Raw genomic sequence first — 23,051 nt, 5'->3', positions numbered from 1 at the left:
AACACGTTCATTTTTCTGTAATTAATTAATCTTAATTAACGCGTTAAAGTCCCGGCCTTAATATTTATATAGTTTTTGTGCACCAATGGCAATAAAGGCTATTCTATTGTTCAAGTCTTTAGTGGACTGAATCTTATTTTTTGTTTTTTGCTCATTAATTCCCCCCAGTTTTATGTATCTATCGAAAAAACAACGAATTGAAGTGTCAGGATAGATGTGACTGAAACTCATACAGAGGCACAGCAGAGGACATCAAGAGACAGAACAACAGATCACATCAATTAGTTTGGAGCCTTAATGAGGCTCTGATGGGGCTCCTGCACATTTGGATATTGCATAGCAACATAGCCTATAAAGGTCATTAACCATGCATCCTAAGGAGATTGATTAAAAGCATGAGTTATTTTCATTTTTAACAGTATTAATAATAAGCTGATATTTATACCAATTATACCAACATTTTTCAACACTGTGAGACTATGAGTGACAGTCAAACCAGGTTCGTTAGATTTAATCAAATAGTCGACTATCCAGTCGACTATTTGTCATACAGTCATACCTTATATTTTTTATTATCTTTGTGTTTTTTACTGCCTGTAACAGCTAAAGGGTCTCAAGCAAGAACCACTAGTCCCAACAGATTGGCTCTGAAGTGGCTTGAATGAGTGATTTAGGAGATTTGATGCATACTCTCATATTTTGAATTTTATCTTAAAAACAAACACAATTTACATGTGGTCACAACTTCTTGTAGGAAGCAGTTTCCACTAATAAATTGTATACTGCGTAACTTTGAAGCAAATTTGAGTTAGAAATCTTGTATATATTATAAAGAAAAAAGTAAAGATCAGAGTGCAACAATGTTCTTGCATGAGGTCCAATGTTTAGTAGTTTAATGGATATACCAAGTAAGATAAAAAAAATCTTGCCCCTTTTTAGGCTTTGAAGTTCAATTTGAGTTCAACGTAATTAAATGTTATGGAAAAGAAATCTGTTAGCAAAATCAACAACTGAGATCTTGGTTATGTACAAAAGTTGTGTGAAGGAATCACAGTTTTATCTCCACCTGCACAGGTCAAACATTCTGCATTCTGAGTCATGTTTGGGTAAACAAACCTATAGTAGCTGATTTGGGAGCATTGAAAAAGAAGGTGCACATAAGAACAATGTGGAGAAATATAAGTCAAGAAGAAACTAAGTGCTTTGATTTTCTTTTCTTCCTGCAGTGTTGTCTCTCTGATCACTAAATAAGCCACATGAAGGTTTGGGGTCCTCCAGGTTCAGGTTCCAGGCCCCCTAAGATTTACAAGTCTTTGTGTTTGTATCCAGGTGACTTTCAGTATCTCATTTGTTTGTTTTATACTCACAGTAGAGGGGGAGTTTGTGGCCATGTGTTCGTATCTGAATATTTGTGTATAACTCCTGGCTGCTCTCTTCTGTCCTGGTCGTCCCAGGTTGAACTTGCATCATGAGACAATGCTGGCAAGCAGCTGAACACAGCAGCACACACACCAAGAAATCCCACCCAGTGTGGCCCAGTGCTGAGGATTGAGCCAGGCACCCTCACCTCTGCAGCAGCCTGGAGGATCCAGCAAGAGACAAGGCTTTAGTGCAGTCTGTGTGCAGGCAAGATGCCTCAAGGTTACCACTGGGTTGCAGTGTGTGTGTGTGTGTGAGTGTGTGTGTAGGACGGGAAAAGGGGAAACAGCTGCCAGCAGAGTTTACCACAAGTCATTACAGTGCACAGGGGACAGAGGAAATGTAATTTTTACACACAAACACTTGATAGGACACACTCAGTATTCTTAATACACTGTCCATGACCCTGTCAGGATGCTAGTCTTCGGATGGACACACACAAACACACGTACACGACTGAATTTGTAACAATCGACACTTATACTTCTGCTCTTTCTGCTTTTTGCATGAGATCATCATCTTTTTTGCACATTCCCACAACTGCGGTGAACTGATTTCAAATGATTTATTAACACTAAAATAGTGGTTCCCATCATGGGTGTAATCGGAAAATGGAAAGAAAAAAAAACTGTTAAACACTTGACAGCCAATTTTCCTGCTCTTTAGTTAAACTGATCATAACTTAAGCCCCTTTCACATATGCACCGCAACCCTGACCTTATCTTAACATGACCCGGAGGAACATACAATGTATGTATGTGAAGATGTAAATGTCTGAATCAGATGAACCAGACATTAAACTGACTTTATCCTGCCAGCTAGGCAGGTAGTTCAAAGTCTGTGTAATGTAAAAGTGAGCCTTTGTGTGAATAGAGCAGGTCCCTATTCACTGCGAGCAAGTGGGCATGCTGATGACGTTTCTATTATGCAACTGGGCGATGAAAACGAAGGGTCATTTACACGAAGACGCCGAAAAATTACTTATAGGAGAGACGACAAGAATTTCTCTTGGTAAGGGGTGACCTTAGACTGTACGAAGATTGTTCGACGTCTCTCCACTTCCTTTCACTGTTAAATATATCTCGGCATCGTGCGTCGTTTGGAGCCAGAGTGGCAGCAGTATGGATCAGGCGGGTGTAGTGCAGCATCAAGGTCCCACCCATACACTTGCCCGCCAATTCGGAGTCAATCACCAACAACTTCTCCAACCTAAATGGCAGAAGAGGTCGCGTGTCAGTACCACCCATTACGACACGTAGGTACGTATCGCGGCTCACGGTACAGCACCACGTTCTAAAAATAGCACACATGTACGGTTCGCGGTTGTAAAAAATGCTGTAGTTTCTGTGGATTTATGTTGTAAAACTACTGACCTTAGCTTTAGGGCAAAAACTTCCAAGTAATGCGTTATAAAAGACAGTTTAAACAGTAAGTTAATGTACGGAAATGCCGGAAGTGAAGTTGTTACGAGGGTCATGTGACTATTGCAAGTTATGAAAAAGTATGTGTGTGAAAATCCGCCAATTGTTCGACCCGTCCACCACCCATGGCTCCAACTGAAGGTGGAAATTCGCCAATTTAACTTTGCTTCGCCGTCAATCGCTACTACAAGATGGCAGTGGACGATTTGCAGCGGTCGGTGAAATACGTTAATGTCGCTCGTTTTTCGCTGCCTGTACATACATCCTATATTTAGGTTTTTGATGGGAGATCAGGCTGCAATCACAGCTGTCGATCATGATGTTACACCACCTTTTTATTGCATCAAATATAAAATTTAAACCAAAACCTATAAAGATAAAAAAGGAACAGTTGAAAATAAATCAGTGTGATAACAACTTCCTACAATGAGATAAATTGGTAAAAATGTATTTGATGTACTTTCCCACTAATCTTGAATGTGACAAGTACAATTTTCAGTCAAACAAAACTTACTATACCTTGATTTCAAAGAACAAAGTGAATGATCAAACTATTTTCCAAAAAAAAAAAAAGCCCTGCTCTGACCTATCTGTGAACTGCGTCTTTGTCCAAGAGACTGCAGGATCTCACAAACCTTTAAAACAACCACACCCAAAATACACTTTGTCCTATATTCTTGTGGAGTGAACACAAAGTGCTGAATGGGATGATCAAATCTGATGACCTAATGGAAAACAGACAGTTGGCCTCATGTATCACTTCTGTATATCAATGCTGGTTTATACAGTATTGAATTGCACCATGAGTTTCAGTCAATGATGATTTAAACTCATTGAAGCTCCAACAAACCTGAACACCGTGGTAGATATATTTAAATGTGTGTTTGCATGTGACTGACTAATGAATGTGATCGGTGCTTGTCACACTTGAATCATTAGTCCACAATCGAAGGGAAAACAATATTGTAACTTGACAATAATTAATGAGGATTTTTGGAGGTCTGGCAGTTCCAAGGACGGCCTTCAAACACACAGTGTACATGAAAAACAATCACAAGTCAAGGGAACAAAAAGCAGGCTGCCAGGCTGCCAATAATAGCTGCAACTGAACAATACCTTGCCAAGCAGACACACACACACACACACACACACACGTCCGCAAACTGGCAGGCACTCATAATAGGAAATCCTAATTACAATGGCTTCCAATGATTATTAAAACTACTAATAATAACTGCTAATAATTACAGCTTGCCAAACCTGCCCTGGGAGGGAGGTTGGAGCAATTACACACCCAGTCAGTCACTTCATCCAGTCAGTCAGCGAGGCAACCAGGCCGTTTGACAGGCTCTCAATACAGCAGCAGTCAAAGAAATTACCAGGACGAGGCCACTCAGTCAGCTTATCTGTCAAGAAACCTTGGAAATGACTGTGGGGTTCGTCACAATCTGAACAGATTACGTCAAATAAAGCTGAATTAGGTGAGTGAGGCTACTAGAAGACAGATGTCTCCCAGAAAGTCCTGATATATGATCAGCTTCTCTGGTTCTGAAAGGACATCTTGTATGTAGAGTAACTGTATCCCACATCAAACAGCTTTTGGCTAACATTCTATCAAAATTCCACATTGACTGCCAATATAAATTATCATGTTATGTTTCCAATTAATTACAGTAAGTGCTGTGAAACTAGAGTCTAACTTCTTATCTTTCAAACTGTGTATCGTTTTAACCGTGTACGTTTACCAGAGTCGACAAAAGGACGCTAACGCCAGTGAATTAGCCGTGCGCTAACTGTATCCCACATTGGTCACTTTCATCTCCTCGCTGTGAAACAATGAGCTGCTGAGTTTTTTGGGGGAAATTGGATGTTTCTGAGTAAGCCAAATAAATATCACTGTTATAAACCATCGTTATCAACGTTACTTCTGTTCTTCACAATAAAATACAGTGCAGTAAAATTCAGATGTACTTTTTAAGATTGACGCCTGAGTTTTGCCCGAGCGTTCTTACTGCTTTCTCTCATCAGAGTTACTTTCGTATTGTAATAAGACATGAAATCTCCATTTACATAAAATACATTTCACACGTAGATTGTTAAATATGTATAAATCAATTATACCTACACTTGTGGTGGCAATCTTATTCGAAACAACTGTGAAACACCGGAAAGTACAGCATTGCCGATGTGTCCAATCAGGGATATAAGCGCCGAACGGTGTCTGATGTGGGATACAGTTTCTATAAATTCTAAACTTTGAGCACTGATCTAGGTATTGTACCAGACCCTCGCAGTGTAGAGGGAGCTGAGCCTGAAGGCAAAGTTCTGGAGTTACCCGTCCATCTATGTTCCAACCCCTTCCAAACCTATGGTCTCAAGCTTTGTGAAGTGACCCAGACATTGAGATCCCGGTACAAGTGGGCAAAATGTTTCCTTCGTAGAGTGGCTGGGCTCAGACATCTGGAGGGATCTCAGAGTTTAGTTGGTGTGGGTGTAACATAGTTAATCAGGTCATTAGTGATTCCACTTGCCATCTCTACATAACCATGGGTATTGAACGCAGCACCCCTGGGGTTTAGTGTCGTGCACCCTGGGGGCAGCTGCATTCGGAGCTTGTGGTGTAATGGTAAGGTTATGGGCTATGAGCTCCGTCCTTTTTTTAAATATATTAATTTAATTTCACTTTATTTTAGTAGAAACTTGACAGTGTCTTTTAATTTTATATTTTTCAGAGGGATGCACCTGTTTTTATCTGTTATCAGGTATGATTTTTATATTTTGTGTTTACTGTCATGCAATTGAGGCATTCGGACTTCGTGGTGTAATGAGGGATGCACCTGTTTTTATCTGTTATCAGTTATCAGAATAAATGGCTGGATGCCAATCAGATGTCCTGGTCTCAACTAAATAACACAACGCAGAGAGAGAGTGCTAAGCCGCTACATGGGCATCTGATTAGGAATGGTAAGAAGCCTTGGGGTAGACCCAGAACACGCTGGAGAGATCAGATCCGGTCTGAGAACAACTTGGAGTTCCTTGAGAAGAGCAGAGGGAGAGAGAACGTTGCTTGCTTGGCCTGCTGTCACGCAATGGATGGATATAAATATGGTTCTTCTATCGTCTCTGTTTTAGTATGAAGACCTCTTAAACATTTGATCTTACCTCACCCAAAGAAAAGTGGTTCCTCTATCTTTCTGGAGCACACAAAGAATGCTGAATGGGACAATCACACGATAGGAAACTAACATTGACCTTGTGCTTGAGCAACCTTTGCTAAATCCCAGAACAAGGTGAGCTGTAGGAACATGTAAAATCACCCTTCTTTCAAGCTTCACAATCCTATTTTGTTACCCCAGGGTGACATCCATTTGCACAGCTCCCATTAGATCCACAAAGGGCTGTCTACAACAACTCCATGCTGCTGTATGTAGTGCTACCCATAGCCTGTGATGAGTTTAGATGTTATGTGAAGAATTGGTAGAATGCCTTCATAAACCAAGTGTTAGTAGAACACTAGAGTTGACTTTTTTATCACTTTATCACAGTGAGTTGAAAATGGTCTTTATTTGACAGACCTTGAGTCTCTTAGCTTGCTCACGTCTGGCCCGGGTCCAGACCATTGAGTGTGCCAGCTGAGACTGGAGAGTATGGCGAGGATTCTCAGTGAGATCAGCAGCAGTAGTAGTGACATTTTCTTCATGTATAGACAGCTGGAAACAAAGCAATTAAGTCAAACTTTTATCTGTCCAGTAAACATTCAGTCGTTCAGTACTTCCACACTCTTCCCATCGGGTCCATTTAGGTGCCATGTTTGATTTAGACGGAGAGAAGAGTCCAGAAGTACACTGCAATTAATCTTTGTAACTACTTTAAGTTCTCACATGCATTAACACAAACACCAGGACTTTAATAGCCATTACAATCACAAATTGAATGTTGAAAATACACAAACACACAGACACACTTTGCAGATCCATACTGAACACTGTGCACAAAATGAACCTTGGCACCGACTCAGGAGAATTTAATTACTTCCTCTCCCTCTCCCCATTGGCCGAGAGGTCTGGGATATGCTAATTAAGCCTTGACTGATAAAACATTCCCTTGGCTTCTGTGTCTCATTACTACTAACTTCTCCGATTGCAGCCTAAGTCCGGCACCCACAGTGTCTGATAAATAAGAAAGCACCTTAAGCTACAGGCTGTGACTAAACGCTTATTAATCAGAGGGATATGACCTAGCAGTGTGATGGCACTATGCCAGAAAAACTAAAAAAAAACTTTGTACTGCAATCAGTGTACCTTATCTTCTTTTTTCTAATTGATAATTAGTCTTGCATTAATTTGGGGCCAACATCTATCTCTTATCACAAAGGTACAATTTATCAGCAGCTTAAATGATGGACTAAATTGGGTTGGCAATGTTAATGATTCACCTTGCAGGGAATGGGGACATGAGGGAAATAATTTCTCCTGACTCATATTTAATTAACCTTAGCAGATGTGCTGGGCACACATTGTGGCCTAAAAAAAAGACATGTTTAAAACATTTTAAGTATGACATCTTTTAAAATGAATATTTTAATGCAAAAAGGTGTTATATACATAAATATAAATGTAAGAAACAATCATAGAAATCATTATTATTGTTACAACATCATAAAATGCAATTTGTTTTGGGGATTTTTGGATACAAGCAGTTTAATAAAACATGTTATACTTCTAAGACAGAGAGGTTGTTTAGTTGGCTCCTTCATACACAGGGAGAACCCGAAGTCTTCATACAGAAGACTCTCAATAGTACCTTCATAATGTAATGCTGCCAAAACCAAAGAGCCATTACAGAATGTTTGACATGTTAACCATGCTATACAAAGTGCCAAAATGTTAATTTCCCCCCCCATTTTTAAAAAAGCAAGCTGAAAATTGCTTGTACAGTAATTATTATATGTAAGCTGCAAATACAAACGTGAGAAAAAACCAACATGAACTGAAATAGAGGAAATCAGTGATCAAAACCTCTATGTTACAGCAGCATGGTAACTGTGGCAAAACGCTCTGTGGCTCTTGGAAAACCAACCAACAACCCTAACTATCATAACAAAAGAAATACATAAAAAATAAATGCTTTTGAAGAGTTACATACATGTGAATTGCGTACCAGTATCAAAGGAGTAACAATAATTCACCTTCATGGAATGTTCACATGTCAGCGTGCTGCAGCTCAGCGAAGCTTCACCAGGCGCTGACGCAGCACTCAGATACACACAGTTAACACGACACCTTCCACTCTCTGCATTCTGTCTCAAAGAGGTGCAAAACAAACATTTTTGGATGTCAAAATCGTCCATGTGACCCCCTTAGATCATTTTCTCCAGTGCTCCATAACATGCTGTAAGGTCGCTTTCACAACCCGAGTCTGTTTGGTTAGTCTGAATCTGAGTTAAATTGATACATTTGGTTGGTTTTGTGTTTAGTCAGGTTTGCTTTCACAGTGCAGAAATGTAAGTGGACCAAATAAAATAAAAAGCTTTAAAGAGGGGTATGAAAGTAAAGCGCTGGAAATCTACTCTCATTATTATTTCTTATTGGTTGAAAAGCTGGCGGTGAAGAATGTTAACAGAAATAAACAAAGCAACACGGAACAGATCGCAAACCAAGAATGTTTGGTTATACCGGCCGTAATCTGCTCTGGTTTTCCAACCAAACTAATGTGGAGGAAAACACTCAGAAGGAGCTCCTGTTGAGGCTCCGGATCGTCAATAATGTGTTGATCCATTATTTCCACGGACGATGTGCTGCGATCAGTCAGCTGAATAAATAATAAAGCCTTGATGCGCTCCGACCACAATCTTCTATTTTGAGTAATATGTTGATAATTCTGCAATGACAAATTAGCTTTAGCTCAGTGATAGCCTACAGAGTGAAACGGAAGGACACACATTTCTTCTTTATGCTATTTTCTGTGTACTTCTCACAAAATGCCTTTGCAGGTAGACCATAATCCACTGTGTTTTGGCTGATTTCCATTAATTGGGTCGGATTCTGGTTGGATTACTTTCACAATGCAACTGAACCGCACTAGGGTTTGTTTGGAAACAGACCGAGTCCCTCTCTGCAAGTGGACTCTGACTGGTTGTTTTGGTCCGCACCAGAGTACGATTGGAGCGTTCACAAGCAAACAAGCAAACCTTAACAAGGATTAAACAGCACCAGAGTTCAATTAAAATGGACTAAACTTTGGGTTGTGAAAGCGCCTTAAGACATAGGCAGCCTTATCCAAAGTTAAAACATTGACCTTTTGGTAAAGATTAAACTCTTTTTGGTTTGGGTTTGTTGGCTACAGATTCACACATTTTAAATCAGTTTTAAATTTAAATTATTAGTTGTAATGTCTTCATGTCCATCACCAAGAAGGTCCCGGGAGTATGAAACAATATCATATTTTCTTATCGTATCTCATTTAAAGTAATAACCTTGAAGATTTTCATTAAGTCACTATCCATCACCAAATCTGATCACACAATGGTGACTGAGCTTATGAACCACTGACCAGGCCCACGCATTTACTGCATTAGGCCTACTGGGTGAACTGGGGAAAAAAATCAAATGCAAACCTAGAAGAGGTTGGCTTGCCAAGGAGGATCTAATACAACACACTCACTTTTCTACTCACTTGTGGTTGAAATGACGCACTGTTCTTTTCTTGTCTCTGCTAGTGTTGCATGTAAACAGTTACTGTGGCTGAAAAAAATAACTGTGGGCAATGGAACTTCAAAAACAAGCAAAAAATTTGATCCAAATATGCACCTGCAATTACTGGTTATCACCATAGGTGTCGCCAAAGAGGCTGAAACAAGATCTTTGACATTGTAACTTTAAGTTTTACTGGATTAAGCTTCAATCACGAGTCAAACATTTAAACTTTGATTAATTTGACATTTACAAGCCAAATGTAATTTCTTATTTGACCTACTGCAAGTTTTCTCACATCTGAGGAAATGCCATAGGCACACTACTCTATCAGTCACCAGTGTGTCTTTGGTTGCTGTTAATGTTAACACTGAGCAAAGGAGTGATCTAAAGGGGCATGTGAACTACTTTGCTGTCATTTCTCTATACTCAACCACTGGGATAATCTCCTACAACTGTGCTTTACTATTGTACTTTCAGCAAACCATGACAGTTTCATTTGTAAGGTTTGATTTCCATACTGGTGCTGGAGAGTGATAACAGCTTGAAAAACACAGACATTTGTAAGTAATTCCCAAAGTCACTACATTCAATCAATACCAAGCCCACTCCTGTAACCCTCCTCCTACTGCAGAACAACTACCGCCCAAATATTTATGAACTTTCATACTTTCTTCTGCTCTTTTCTTCTTTGAAAACTCTCTGAATCAAACCACTGTGAGCCGTAAAGGCTTCACCCTTACACTGCATGTGTTCCTTCCATTTCTTCCAACTCCCTCCATGCATACTTAAGTCTATTACTTCTTTCTTGAATCCCTCTTCCTTCCCTACGTCCTTTCCTTTCATTTTCCTTCCATACCTGTCGATTCTATTCCTTTCTTCCCTCCATTCTCTATCTTGAACCCTCATACTTTCCTCTTTCCAATCAATATCCAGATCTGTCAAACAAACAAGCAAATAAGATGAGATGAAATCTACTTCACATTCTTTCCAATGGGCTCCAGTCACTTCATTCTTACATTCACTTTAGTGGGATTTCACCCTCAGTCTTATTAACAGAAATGCAATTCACCTAATCCTGAAATGTCACTTCAAACATTTAATCTCCATTGAAATGAATACTGCTGAGCCTTGTGGAGTGAAATAAAACATAGAGCTGGACTCTAACTCTTAGTTACACTTAATTGATGGTTTAGTAAGTGGCTAAATGGATATACACAGTGGTGCAGCGCTGAGAAGAGCACTCCGAAGCTCAATTCATGTTTCAACAGGACTCGTGAGCGCTTCACCACACGGTGACGCCTACACCACCAGGTCAAAGAGATGTGCCATCCAGCACATCCAAACTACAGAACATGGCATACACAGACAATACAGAGGAAAAGAGGCTGAAAACGAGCGCTGCATTTGGGCAGTTAAATTCTTTGGACATCTCCATTCTGTGGCAGGATTTACCATTGTAGTGGTTTAGTTAAAGTATTCCACCATTATTGGAGTTTTTGCTCATCTTCTTGCATCCCCCAACTTATTTGATATTGCTGTCTATGGGCGCTTTGACAACCCAAGTCCGTTTGTTTAGTCTGAATCAGAGTGAAATTGATATATTTGGTTAGTTTTTTTATTTAGTCTGGTTTACTTTAACAATGTAAAAATCTACTTGCACTATTTTTTCTTATTGGTTGAAAAGTTGGCGGGAAGAATGTAAACAAAGCAACGTGGAACCGAGCGCAAACCAAGTACGTTTGGTTATTCCGGCTGTAATCTGTTCTGGTGTTCACCAAACTAATGTGGAGAGAAAGGCTCAGAACGAGCTCCTGTTGAGGCACAAAGTCGTCAATAATGTGGTGATCCATTATTTCCAACGTGCTGCGATCAGACAGCTGTAGAATCAGAGAAGCCTTGATGCTCCTACCACCATCTGCTTCTATCAGGACGGTAAATATAAAGATATTTTGAGCAATACTTTGATATTTCTGCAATGACAAATTAGCTTTAGCTCCGTGGTAGCCTACAGAGTGAAACTGAAGGACATGAATTTCATCTTTATGTTATTTTCTGTGTACATCTCACAAAATGCCTGTGCAGGTAGCCCACAATTGTGTTTTGGTTTAATTTGGTCAGATTCTGGTCAGATTACGTTCACAGTGCAATCGAATAGCACTAGAATCCGTTTGGAAACAGACTGAGTCCCTCTCTGCACATGGACTCGGACCAGGTTGTTGTGCAATAGAGTACAATTGGAGCATTCACAAGCAACCAAACGAATCGTAACAAGGATTTTACCGCAGCAGAGTTTGATTAAAACAGACTATACTTTGGGTTGTGAAAGCGCTCTATGATGCATAATCTCGATTAACACACGTGCTCTTCCAGATAATTGACCATTAACCATTAAAGGAAAAGGCAGCAATAAAAAGCTGCGACAGCCTAAAATGAAGTGTTGAGATCATGTTGCTTTGGTGTGTATCGCCTCCACTGGGTTGCAATTCAACAGGAAGTCTCAGCGCTATTACGAAATGGTCTTCTTGTTCCTTAATGGGACTTCTTCCAAAATGCCAAGGTTCGTAGGTTTATATTAGCACTCTGATGAAAGTTTTGAAAAATGTGACTGTCAGCTTCTTGTTTAGAGCAACTGATTATCTCTGAATTGGATTCTTGATGGAAAACCAAAAAGTGAGCAAAAACTTCAATCACACTGGAATGATTCGATAAACACAGGTTGGACCATTGATTTAGTGCTGATTACTATGAAAATGTAATCCAAAAAGTTTTCATACACTCAGGTAGAGGTCACTTTAAATACAGTTAACTATTCTGAGATGAATGAAAGTGGTAATAATGGTGATATGAATATAAATGTAAATTTGAGATGTAGTATTTCTACATGTTGCTATAAGCAGGGACAGGGTCATTTAGACTCCTGCAGAAAAATGGAGAAAGAGAAGAAAAAAGAAATCAGATTATTATTAAAAACATATAATTACAAGTAAAGATAATCCATATAGTGCTCTACTGTGCTTAACAGCATTTCAATTATTTCTATTTTTTCACAATTCATTGATTTTAGCAATACTGTATGTGATGCATCAGACGAGTCACAAGTACAAAACCTGTATTTTAATAAAGACTGGTGTAGTGGTGTTCTCTCTGTTGGCCTATTGAGATAATGGGCCTCAAAAGTCCACTGCATTTACTAACATACTGGAACTTTTTATTGTCAATCTGGCATGGATGGATTTACCTTGTTGTTATTGTGGAGCTATGATGGTTGTTCGGTTTCAGCAGCCGTTACTAACAGCCTGAACATTTTCAGTTATCTGACCCTCAAGAAGGTTGCTTCAGTCTTGACAATAAATGTGGCTTTATTGTTCAAGAATACTGACACTAAGAAAATCAGGTCGGCTGAGTCAGTAATCTCTTTTAAGTCTCTTCTTAAAACATACTTTTATCAGAGAGTCTTTCCTGATTTTACCTGAATTTTAACTTCCCTTGAACTGTCTTTTATTTGCACAGATTGATGCCATTTTCTCACATGACTTTTATCTGTTGTTTTATGTCTGTTTTTAACTTGTCTTTGTAATGCATTTTGTAACATGTGTTTTACAAAGTGCTCTATAAATAAAGATTATTATTATTATTATTATTATTATTATTATTATTATTATTATTATCATTTAATCTTGTGAATAGCCACAACATGTTACTCCATGTTGCATTTTAGAATATCTTATATAATTTTCTTGTTTGTGGAGTGGCAGCTGGTTCAATATGAGTGCGTAGAGCTGTATGTATGCCTTAATTTAAATGGATCCAAACCTTAGTGGCTCTGACTGATTCTTGAAAGAGACGACTTAATCACAGTGAACAGTGAAATATAAAAACCCTGATAATTTTATACTGCTAGAAGACTCAAAGCAAATTAAATGACTTCAAACAACAAGACATTATGCATCACGCCGGCCACTCTATAATTAACCTTCTTTACCTTGCTTGTCTGTGTATTACCATATACTTCAAACAGCGCAGACAGCGTTTGATAATGATGGTGATTCAAATCACACCAATAGGAGGTTTCAACTCTATTTCATTGGAGTACCGAAGAGCTGAACACAAAGCAGTTAGCGTTTTCTTCTCTGGACCTGATTGCTCTACACAGCTGCAGTCATGGCATTCTTCTGTCTCGGGTTGGTTTGGTGTTGCTGTCGTCCTCCCTCCCCAGTATAGCCATATTGGTCTGAACTGGGATCCACCAGGTGCCTGGAAAACAATTAAACACGTTCTCAAATTGATGAACGGAGTCATTTCGAAAACAAAGGAGGATTCTAGATCTCAGAATTTACCTGGGATCGTCTCCATCCGCTAATCGGCCCTACCTGTAACCTCCACCAGCGGTTCCACGCGTCATAGTGTCGTACCGCATTCCTCGGAGTGGAGGGGTGGGAGACGGGGGAACATCCTGACGTAAGGGGCCTCTCTGCTGGGAGCTAGGAGCAGAGAACAACATGTAGACAGTCAAAAAATAAAAAAATGTATAGAATAAAAAGTGAGGATATATTTTTGCAAATATTAAGGACACAATTCTCCATTGTCAGCTGTTTAAAATGTGAGCTCCTGAAAATGAATACAGTGATTAACAAGAAAACCATAGAAAATGTCTAGACATCAGCTCTTAAATTGAACTTTTATGAGCTATTTTTGTTATTATTATATTTGTCCAAAAAAATGTACATTTAGTTGTACCAGGCATTAAAATTAACAAGTAATTGAAGAAAACAAGGGTCTAATCATTTTTCCACGACTGTATAAAGTAACTCTCTTGCATTAAATTACCTTGGGTGGGGGTAGTACCCAGGGTCGATGGCCCGAGGGTCACCCGGCCGTGCATATGGCTGGCCGGGTGGGTAGCCGGAGTAAGACGGTGCAGGCTGGGGGTTGGGGTTAGGGTAGGATGGGGACTGAGGGTACCCCTGTGGGCCCTGGGGAGGTCCGGGGTAATGACCTGACCAGGGCTGCATGGGGTAGTCTGCTGGATCCAACGGACCTCGTCTGGAAAAGAGAACAGAGCACGGTTTTGAAACAAACGATGGCACAAGAACACACATGGTTTCTTATTATTTTATAAGAAACCATGAAACCATCTTGCAATGGGATCACATCAACCTCTTGTTCTGAACTAAAACCACTCACAAAAACACAAATTGTCAACCAACTGCTGGCGTCATGTTAGATTTAGCTGCTTTTGTTTGGTTTGTGATGTTCTTTTCATGACTTTCAATAAGAACTTATCAGCAAATACTAATGCTGCACTTATTGCCAGTTGCTCTGTTGACTAAATGGCTTAAATATTCATGAAAACCTGCTAAAACTATTTGTTTTGGACTGGAGAGAAAGAGACAGTGAGGCGCATGCACACACAGCCAACAGCCCATCCCAGCCAAAGATCACATAGCAATAGAATATAAGTGACATGTGACAGTTTTAAGTAGGCTAGAGCTCAGTTAACATGCACGCAAACACACACACAGACACACAGCTGTGGTAATCCAGTACAGTCCTGTTAATAGATATCGATGTCTTGTGCCCAGTGGAAAGCAAGTACACAAACATGTGTCGTCCACATAGCTAACATTATGAGGTATTATATTTTATCTCTCTGTCTCTTTTTCATCTGTCTGCATTTGTTTCTCATCACTTCCAAATAAACCTACAAATAAACTCTGTTTTTGTAAGTGTCATTCTTCTTTGCAGACCCACATAAATGTGAGATGAAATGTGTGCATATATTACAAAAAATCCTGCACTACTTTGATTCAATTTATATTGACTTGTACTTTGGATTATTACACTTGAAACTAATGTGTGCTGAAGCATGTACTTGTGCTAAAATGTGTCCGGAGCAGAATCATGTTACTCTCACTAAGTGTCATCATGACACTTAGTGAGCTATGCGTAGTTGAGTGGGTGGGGCTCCGCAGCCTCCAGCCAATCACAGAGATGACCTGTTGCTTGTTGCCTGGAGATAATGTTAATGTGCACACACCCACGGAGACAGAAAGACTGAATCAAACACAGATTTGTACATAAATACTTGCACACACACACATACACACACAGAGTGCTGGTGGTCTCCATGCTGACGCCTGTGTGTGTCAATTTGGGTGGTCAGCAGTGGAAAGTGTATAACTAACTACATGCCCATCATGTTTGGGATGTCTGCTCCTGCCCCTCCTGGCTCCATATCCACCGTGAGAGAGAGAGAGTGTGTGAGTGTGTGTGTGTGTGTGAGAGAGAGAGAGAAAGAGAGCATACACACACATTACATTTCTGCTTCTCTCATCTGTCAACCTATCTGTCATCCGTCTTCTGCTTTTCAACTTATTCTGCTACACTTATTGTAAGTCACTCTGGGTATACGTATCAGCTACATGTCTCAAATGTCTCCCTTCTTGATAGCCACAGCCTTTTCCTCTGCTTGTCTTCTGCTGGAAAGCCGACCAGCACGCAAGTCTGCCAGCTGCCCCGTCTGTCCATGTGTCCGACTTGCCTCTCTCCCGCTCTCCTTTTAGAGGGTTTTATGACTACAAGTCTGCCTGCCGGCTAGTCTGCATGGCTCCCTATCCTTCCCTGAGCCTGTATACCTGTGCCCATATCAGTCAGTCAATCTGTCACTCAGAATCTGGCCCCTGGCGTGATAATGTCACCGAGACTGAGATAAGAGCAGTGCAGAGGTGACAGGGAGGTGAAGAAGGCAGGACAGAGAGACAGAGAGGGAGATAAGATATGGAGTAAAGAGGAGAGGGAAGGAGAAGTGTAGGGGGAGGAATGAAGGAGGGATGCAGATGAAAAGGATAAGAAGTGAAGAGGTGAGGAGAATACAATAAAGGGGGAGTAGGGAGGGGGTTAAGGTAATTAAAAGTCATCAGCTGCTTGTATAAACATGTTTTACTCATCTATTACCTGTGTAACATGCACCATGATTTATTGCATATTTTATTCTTTTAGGCACTGGATGTATGGCTGGGCAATATTCCCAAAACCTTCGACCCGATAAAGGTCATTTCATATCTGGTAATTCAATAAATAAATAGACTATATTAAATAACTATGTGGTATTGTATGTTTTTGTGCTGTGTGAAAAAAATGGTTGACCAGTCAAAAGTACTGAGTATTTTCTTACTTAATTAAGAACTTTAGTGCAAAATGAATGAGCAGCTTCAAGTAAATAAAGAAAAAAAAAAATTCCACCGAAACACTCACTAGGGCTAAAGGAAATTAAAGTCATCAGCTGCTTGTATTAAAAAAATGCTTTACTCATCTTTTAGCTGTATAAAATATACAATGATTTTTGTTGTTATTTTTTATTCTTTTAGGCACTGGATGTAGGGCTGGGCAATATGGGCAAGATCTTCTATCTGATAGAGGTAATTTCATATCTGGTAATTCAATAAATAAATAAATAGACAATATTAAATAAGCACAATATCATGTCTATTTATGTGCTGTGTGAGTTACATAGTTGACAAATGAAAAGTTTCAAGTAAATAAAGACAAAAAAAAACACATTATTTCCACCGAAACTATGTTAACATCCATGCACAAAATACACAACATATATTTATGATAAATGCCAAAAAGCAGAAATGTATGTATATAATGTGTATATGATGTATGTATGTATATGTCTTATTTTTTATATTCTTATTCTGTCTTCTATTTCTATGTGTCTGTATCTTGACAACTAAATTTCCGCACTGTCGGATAAATAAAGTTATATCTTATCTTAAAAACCAACAATTGGGTTTCAAATGGACCTTTACACATTATTCAACACCATTATTCTACAGAGAGAACCTTGTCCTGAGCTGAATGCACTGTTGCATTCGGGGTAATGGAGTTTAAACATTGGGGAATCTAATAATTTGGTAATCACATTGGTTATAGATTAGAGTATAGTGTAAAAACAAAACCAGAATCTTATATTCCCAAAAATTTTCCCTCAGTATATTTTACTTCAGATTTTCTATGAAATCTGAATATAATTTCATCAAGATATGGTTCCACTGAATTTCCACTGTATCCACTTTTTTAATTATTGTCCAGGTCTAACTAGTCACTTTTAAAAAAAATAAAACTATCAAATATGACAAACCTGTAAATACAGAATAAATGGCATTAAAGGCCCATGAGATAGATGAAAAGACAATAAAATAGAAATTTAATAGAAAACAAGTGAAAAGAGCAAGAATTAAGAAAAGAAACAGTGGCATAAACAGGGAGATGGTTCATGTGGAGTAAATAAGAATACAAGAGAAAAGAAGGAGTGCAAAGCCAGCATTCTGACCATAATTTTAAATACAATTTGGCAGATCAGCCACCGAAAAAGACACATGGAAAACTTGATTCTTCCTCATTACCAAGCTTTTCCTTCACCTCTGTGATCTTTCAGTGGTTGCAGCTATAAACTGCTGTTCAAACTAGTACAGCTCTGACCAATTTGTGCTTTGTGCTTGCTTGTGTCCTGCTTAGGTTTATCTATGATGCCCTATCTCCGGACCTCTGTCAGCGCCTGTTGGCAAGGAAACAATGATATTCTGGCAATCAGGAGGGAAAACATATGGAAAATAATGTTAATTTCCTGGATGTCTGGGCGGATTGGGGTTCAACAGGTGCTGGATAAATCTGGGAATATTTAAAGAAAACCAAAATAAGGAGAATCAATAAGTCGAGTGAGTGCAGTTTAATTTCATTTTAATAGGATATCTTTTGGGCTGTTGGCCAGACAAAACAGGCAATTTACAAAATAAAAAAAAGTTATGTTTGGCTCAGGAAATGTGACGGGCATGTTTCACTATAACATTTTTCAGACTGAAGTATAATCGCTTAGTTGAAAAAATACATACTTAAGATTAAGATTTACTGATATGAAAAAAAATAATTAGTTGCAGCCTTTCGGAGAGTTGCCATATTGGGAATGGGGTGGAAATCCAGTGGGAATCTTTAGGGAATCCACTGTAAATCCGGTGGCAAGTTTGGAATTCTCCCTCCAGGAACCCAGTCAGCACTGCACAGCAGCTGGGGATTATGGGGTAATGAGGATGGAAGCCATTACTGGCACACACACACACACACACACACACACACACACACACATACACACACTGTAAACCTTAGCCTAAATGCAGTGCTAGCTCCTAATCACCCCCTCCCAAACCCCACGTACTCTGGAGGAGGCAAATTGGCACACAGCTGGAGAGGAGTTAAGACCAAATGAGGAGGCTGGTGGTCTGTGTGCGTGTGTGTATGTGCGTGAGAGCGACACAGAGAAAGATAGAAACAGATGTAATGAATGAGAACAGCTTCCTGGCACATGCAACGACTAGTTTAACATAATTGAGAGAGTAATCAAAGCAAAACGAAAGAATTGAAAACGTTCCAAGCAGAACAGGGGGCTCGGTTTCAAGTGAAAGTCAACTACCTGTTTAGGGATGACTTCTTAACGTCAATCAGAGTGCATCGGTTAGATATCTGAAAGGATAATTGGGAAGAATTCTGTCCAGGTCTGACAGTAATTGAGAGTAATGTGAGCCTTTGTAATTCCCTGGTATTTAAGAGATTTCGGATGGATTTCGGAAGAAACAAGGAGTTGTTATACATCCTCTGCACCTGCCCCTCTCTCTCATAAACACACACACTCTCACTTACTCCTTCTGCAAAGGCCTGCATACAGCTGTTATGCCAGTGGAAACACACACACACACACACACACACACACACACACACACACACACACTCACACACACACACACACACACACACACACACACACACACACACACACACACACACACACACACACACACAGCCATCGATCATGGCAGCCTGTCTCAGAAAGACACAAATACCTTTAAGAAAGAGAGACGAGACGTCGCGTTGTGACACAACACATTAAAAAACTCTTGAGAGCCAATGACAGGCGCATCGCAGATGGATTGTCACAATAAAACCAAACACTAAAGCACAAACACAAACAATGCCGTCTCACCGTGAGAAGAGAGGAAAAGTTTGAGATGAGAGGGGGGAGGGTGATAGAAGGTGAGGAAGAGAGGAGGGGGAGAGAAAGGGGGGGACGCTAAGAGTGATATTCAAAGTGAGTGAAAGAGGAGCGGGGGAAGGAAGAGGAGATAAACTACTGCAGCTTTAATTCAGTTATATCTTTATGAGTCTTCATGGAGCCGAGTCCTCACCTTGTGCTGGTATCCATTTAAAACTGATTTTAGTTCTGAGGTTGGGAAAACACTTCATATATTCAAATTGCATTCAGCAGCGTCAGATTCTTTGTCAATGAGAGTCACGATATTTTGACAGTCTGGTAATAAAACAGATTAATAGCTCAAATTGTTCCACAACTGCTGTCGTAATGTCATTTGGTGAGCCGCAGTGAAAATGGAGCTGCCGTGATGTAATGTCCCCGGAGTTAAACTGAGTTTAACTTAGTTCCATCTTCCTAATGTGATACTTCATTATGAAGCTTTAATCACAAATGCATCACAGTCCAAACAATGAGGCAATAAAAACTTAAGTGAGAAATAATGAAGGGTGGAGAAATATTTTATCTTCTATCTAAGGAAGGGAAGGAGGAGAGGGGAAGGTCTATTTGTAGGGAGATTGTACTAGAACTATAATGAAACCTGCATCATGCAAATTACATTTATTATTGGTTTTGAACTGCATTCTATCGGGTTAATATACTGTACATCAATATAGTGCCTAATGTGCTTCCATCATAATAATACATATTAAGCTAATATTTTCTTTTCATATACGTGGTATCATTATGAAGTTATAAAGTAGAGCTTTAAAATGTGTTTCAAGGAAATTAGGTGTTGCTTATGAATATGCATATTTATGATGCAAAGTGCTTTAAAAACCAATTATGTCATCTGATCCTCAGGGAGGATCTTCAGAGGTAATTATGAAGTTTCTGTCATGCATTGTTACCACTGTGTTTACTGCAATGTGTCCACACACAAACACAAACCCTGTGTGCTGTATAATAAAAGTAAAAAATGAAGAACTCTAACATTATAATCATATATCAGAAGTATTTTTCAGGACAAGTATTGCTCAGCTGATAATACATATATTGTATGTAATTGTGTTGCATATTAAATGGGGCCTACCATAAATAATAGGGCAGCTATAATGCCAGGTATAAACATACCTTGTTATGGTGCACAGAATACTAAACTATGAGAATAATAATCATTGACTAAACTTAATCTGGTGTGTCAGACTGTCTTGCTTGAGAGCCAAAAAAAAATCCATTGTGTCTCACATGAATGTTGGTCAATAGGCCGATATGTTTCAATAGTATTTATCATTATATATATCATTATGGTGCTTTATCCTTGGTTAAGTAAATCACATGACTGCACTAGGCCAAATTCATTTTTCCTAATAACCTAATTATTAGGAAAAATGAATTTGTCAATTGATAAAAAGTATTTTTTTTTTCATCTTAACAACATAGCTTGTAATAATGGATATGTGTCTGCAAATAGGTACCTATAGAACTACTGAACGCATTTTCATTCAGATATCTTGAGGTGAGAGGGACCACCTTTAAAAATGGGCATGCAGATTTTTCCTTGCCAAAATTTCCCTTGACTTTGTAACCTCATTAAGCCCCCATTCCTGACACAACATGGTTGGTATTAATATGGATTTATTGGCTCTCCTTGTTTCATATAACACCAATATATTCAAAACTCAGCCCAGATCTTTTATTTCACGTTAATTGAATAACATCTTTAATGCAATTTTAACACCTTTATTTTGACAGCAGTATATTCTAGATGAACGTTATTGTGTTTTGATTTTTTACATATTTTAATCTTAACACTATCAAACAATAACTTATTAGCCCACCTGCAGTAACTCTGAGGACACCCGAGGAGCGGAGGACTCAGGTCATAAATCATTAGTTTTCAGATGCCACAGACAGGCAGTTAACAAAGATTTTAAAGCATCAGGCATGAGGAGAGCGATGGCTTTCAGCATGATTGGCAGTTGTTTTTGTTTGACTGAGTTAAACCACACAAAGCTGCCGTGTGAAAACAATGTACAGGTACAGTATGTGGCATCTGGGAATGTATTAACTGTGAGCAGTAAAAACACAAACTCTGAGCAGAACAGAGCTGAGTCATTAAGAGTGACGCCCGGAGCAGCGGACAGAGTTTTTATTAGGAGAAGCCCAATAAGACACTAAGCTGTTTTCCTACTTATGGTTAAGTGGTTACATACTGTGTGTGTGTGTGTGTGTGTGTGTGTGTGTGTGTGTGTGTGTGTGTGTGTGTGTGTGTGTGTGTGTGTATGTGTGTGTGAGTGTGTCAGAGATGGTATTCTGTTGGTTCAGCTGTCAATGTGTTTTGCGTTGGTGCTTTTGTGTGTGTGTGTGTGTGTGTGTGTGTGTGTGTTAGTAGAGCCCTAAACCTCCCTAGACTCCTGACCCCTTGAAGTCACATGATACTCCATCAGTTCCCACCAAACACTTAGAATTTGGGGTTAAAGGTTAAGGAAGGGTATTATCAACTAGGATTAAGGGGCATACCAAATACATAGACATAACATTCATAGCCCAAATACCATTTGGTAAAACTGACAACCATTTGGTGGAGGTTATCAGTGGTCCACTGATAAGCTCACAAAAACACAACTGTAGTTGAAGCAAAGCTAACTTAATGTTAAAGTCATGACTGGTGACAGTTACTCCACCCATCATTGTATTCTATACAACAAGGTGGCATGGACACCTTTATCTATGAGATGAGACATGCATTGGTTCCTTTTCATTTATAAAGTCTTGATAGGTGACATGCCACTATACCTCAGCACTTTACTAAACTGGTCACATAGTAATTATCCCACATGCTCTAGTGATTGCTTAATGCTCAATGTTTCCAGGACTAATACTGAATTTGCTAAAACTGCAACTTCAAGTGTTCTGTCTGTTGTTGTTTGTTATTTCATTATGTTTTCTTCTGTGCTCTCGACACCATTGTAAATGAATGCTACATCGCTGACATGGGTTGAGGTTCTTACAATAAGCCTGTTATGGAGAACAGTGTTACTTGTTCAAAACTGCCCTCACATCTACCATAAAACTAGACTTACAATGGTAAATGTGTCATGTTTGTCATTCGAAATTGGCAATAATCCTTGAAAATTTAGGTCTGTGATTTTACCCAGAAGTAAACAAAAGCAGCTGTTAATAGGCAGTGAAAGCTAATGTTAACAATAAAATGGGGTTTGGTTAAAAACTCTGTCTCCAGCTGACTTTGTAATGTTTGTGGTTGCTTATATTAAAAAATCATGTAAAGGTTTTCAAATATGAACATGATGGCTACACAGTATCATACTACAACACCAATCACAAAAAGTTTCAACAATGCCTTAAACAAAAACAGAATGCATCAACTTTAGAATGACTATATATTCATGAGCAACTAAAGTTTCCCAG

The 23,051-nt window shown here is 39.2% G+C and overlaps 1 protein-coding gene across 4 annotated transcripts in view; it reads right to left on the bottom strand.

Annotated features, from left to right (window-relative positions):
• Positions 1 to 13,111: 13,111 nt before the first annotated feature.
• The window catches only part of pard3bb (par-3 family cell polarity regulator beta b), a 277,646-nt gene continuing 267,706 nt past the window's right edge, over positions 13,112 to 23,051 (bottom strand). For 3 of the 4 annotated variants that reach the window (XM_059342435.1, XM_059342437.1, XM_059342438.1), the window contains exons 24-26: positions 14,363 to 14,578; positions 13,906 to 14,016; positions 13,112 to 13,789 (exon numbers count right to left, since the gene is read on the bottom strand). In XM_059342435.1, coding sequence (XP_059198418.1) covers positions 13,681 to 13,789; positions 13,906 to 14,016; positions 14,363 to 14,578 — 436 coding nt within the window. In that variant the 3' untranslated portion in view covers positions 13,112 to 13,680. Of the gene's footprint in view, positions 13,790 to 13,872; positions 14,017 to 14,362; positions 14,579 to 23,051 lie in introns of all 4 variants that reach the window. The other variant, XM_059342439.1, reaches the window with a different exon arrangement.

This window comes from Centropristis striata, chromosome 10, assembly GCF_030273125.1.
Source record: "Centropristis striata isolate RG_2023a ecotype Rhode Island chromosome 10, C.striata_1.0, whole genome shotgun sequence".
In the NCBI taxonomy this organism is placed as follows: Eukaryota; Metazoa; Chordata; class Actinopteri; order Perciformes; family Serranidae; genus Centropristis; species Centropristis striata.
Note: the sequence above shows the minus strand (reverse complement) of the source record. Positions and strands in the feature narration are given on the sequence as shown.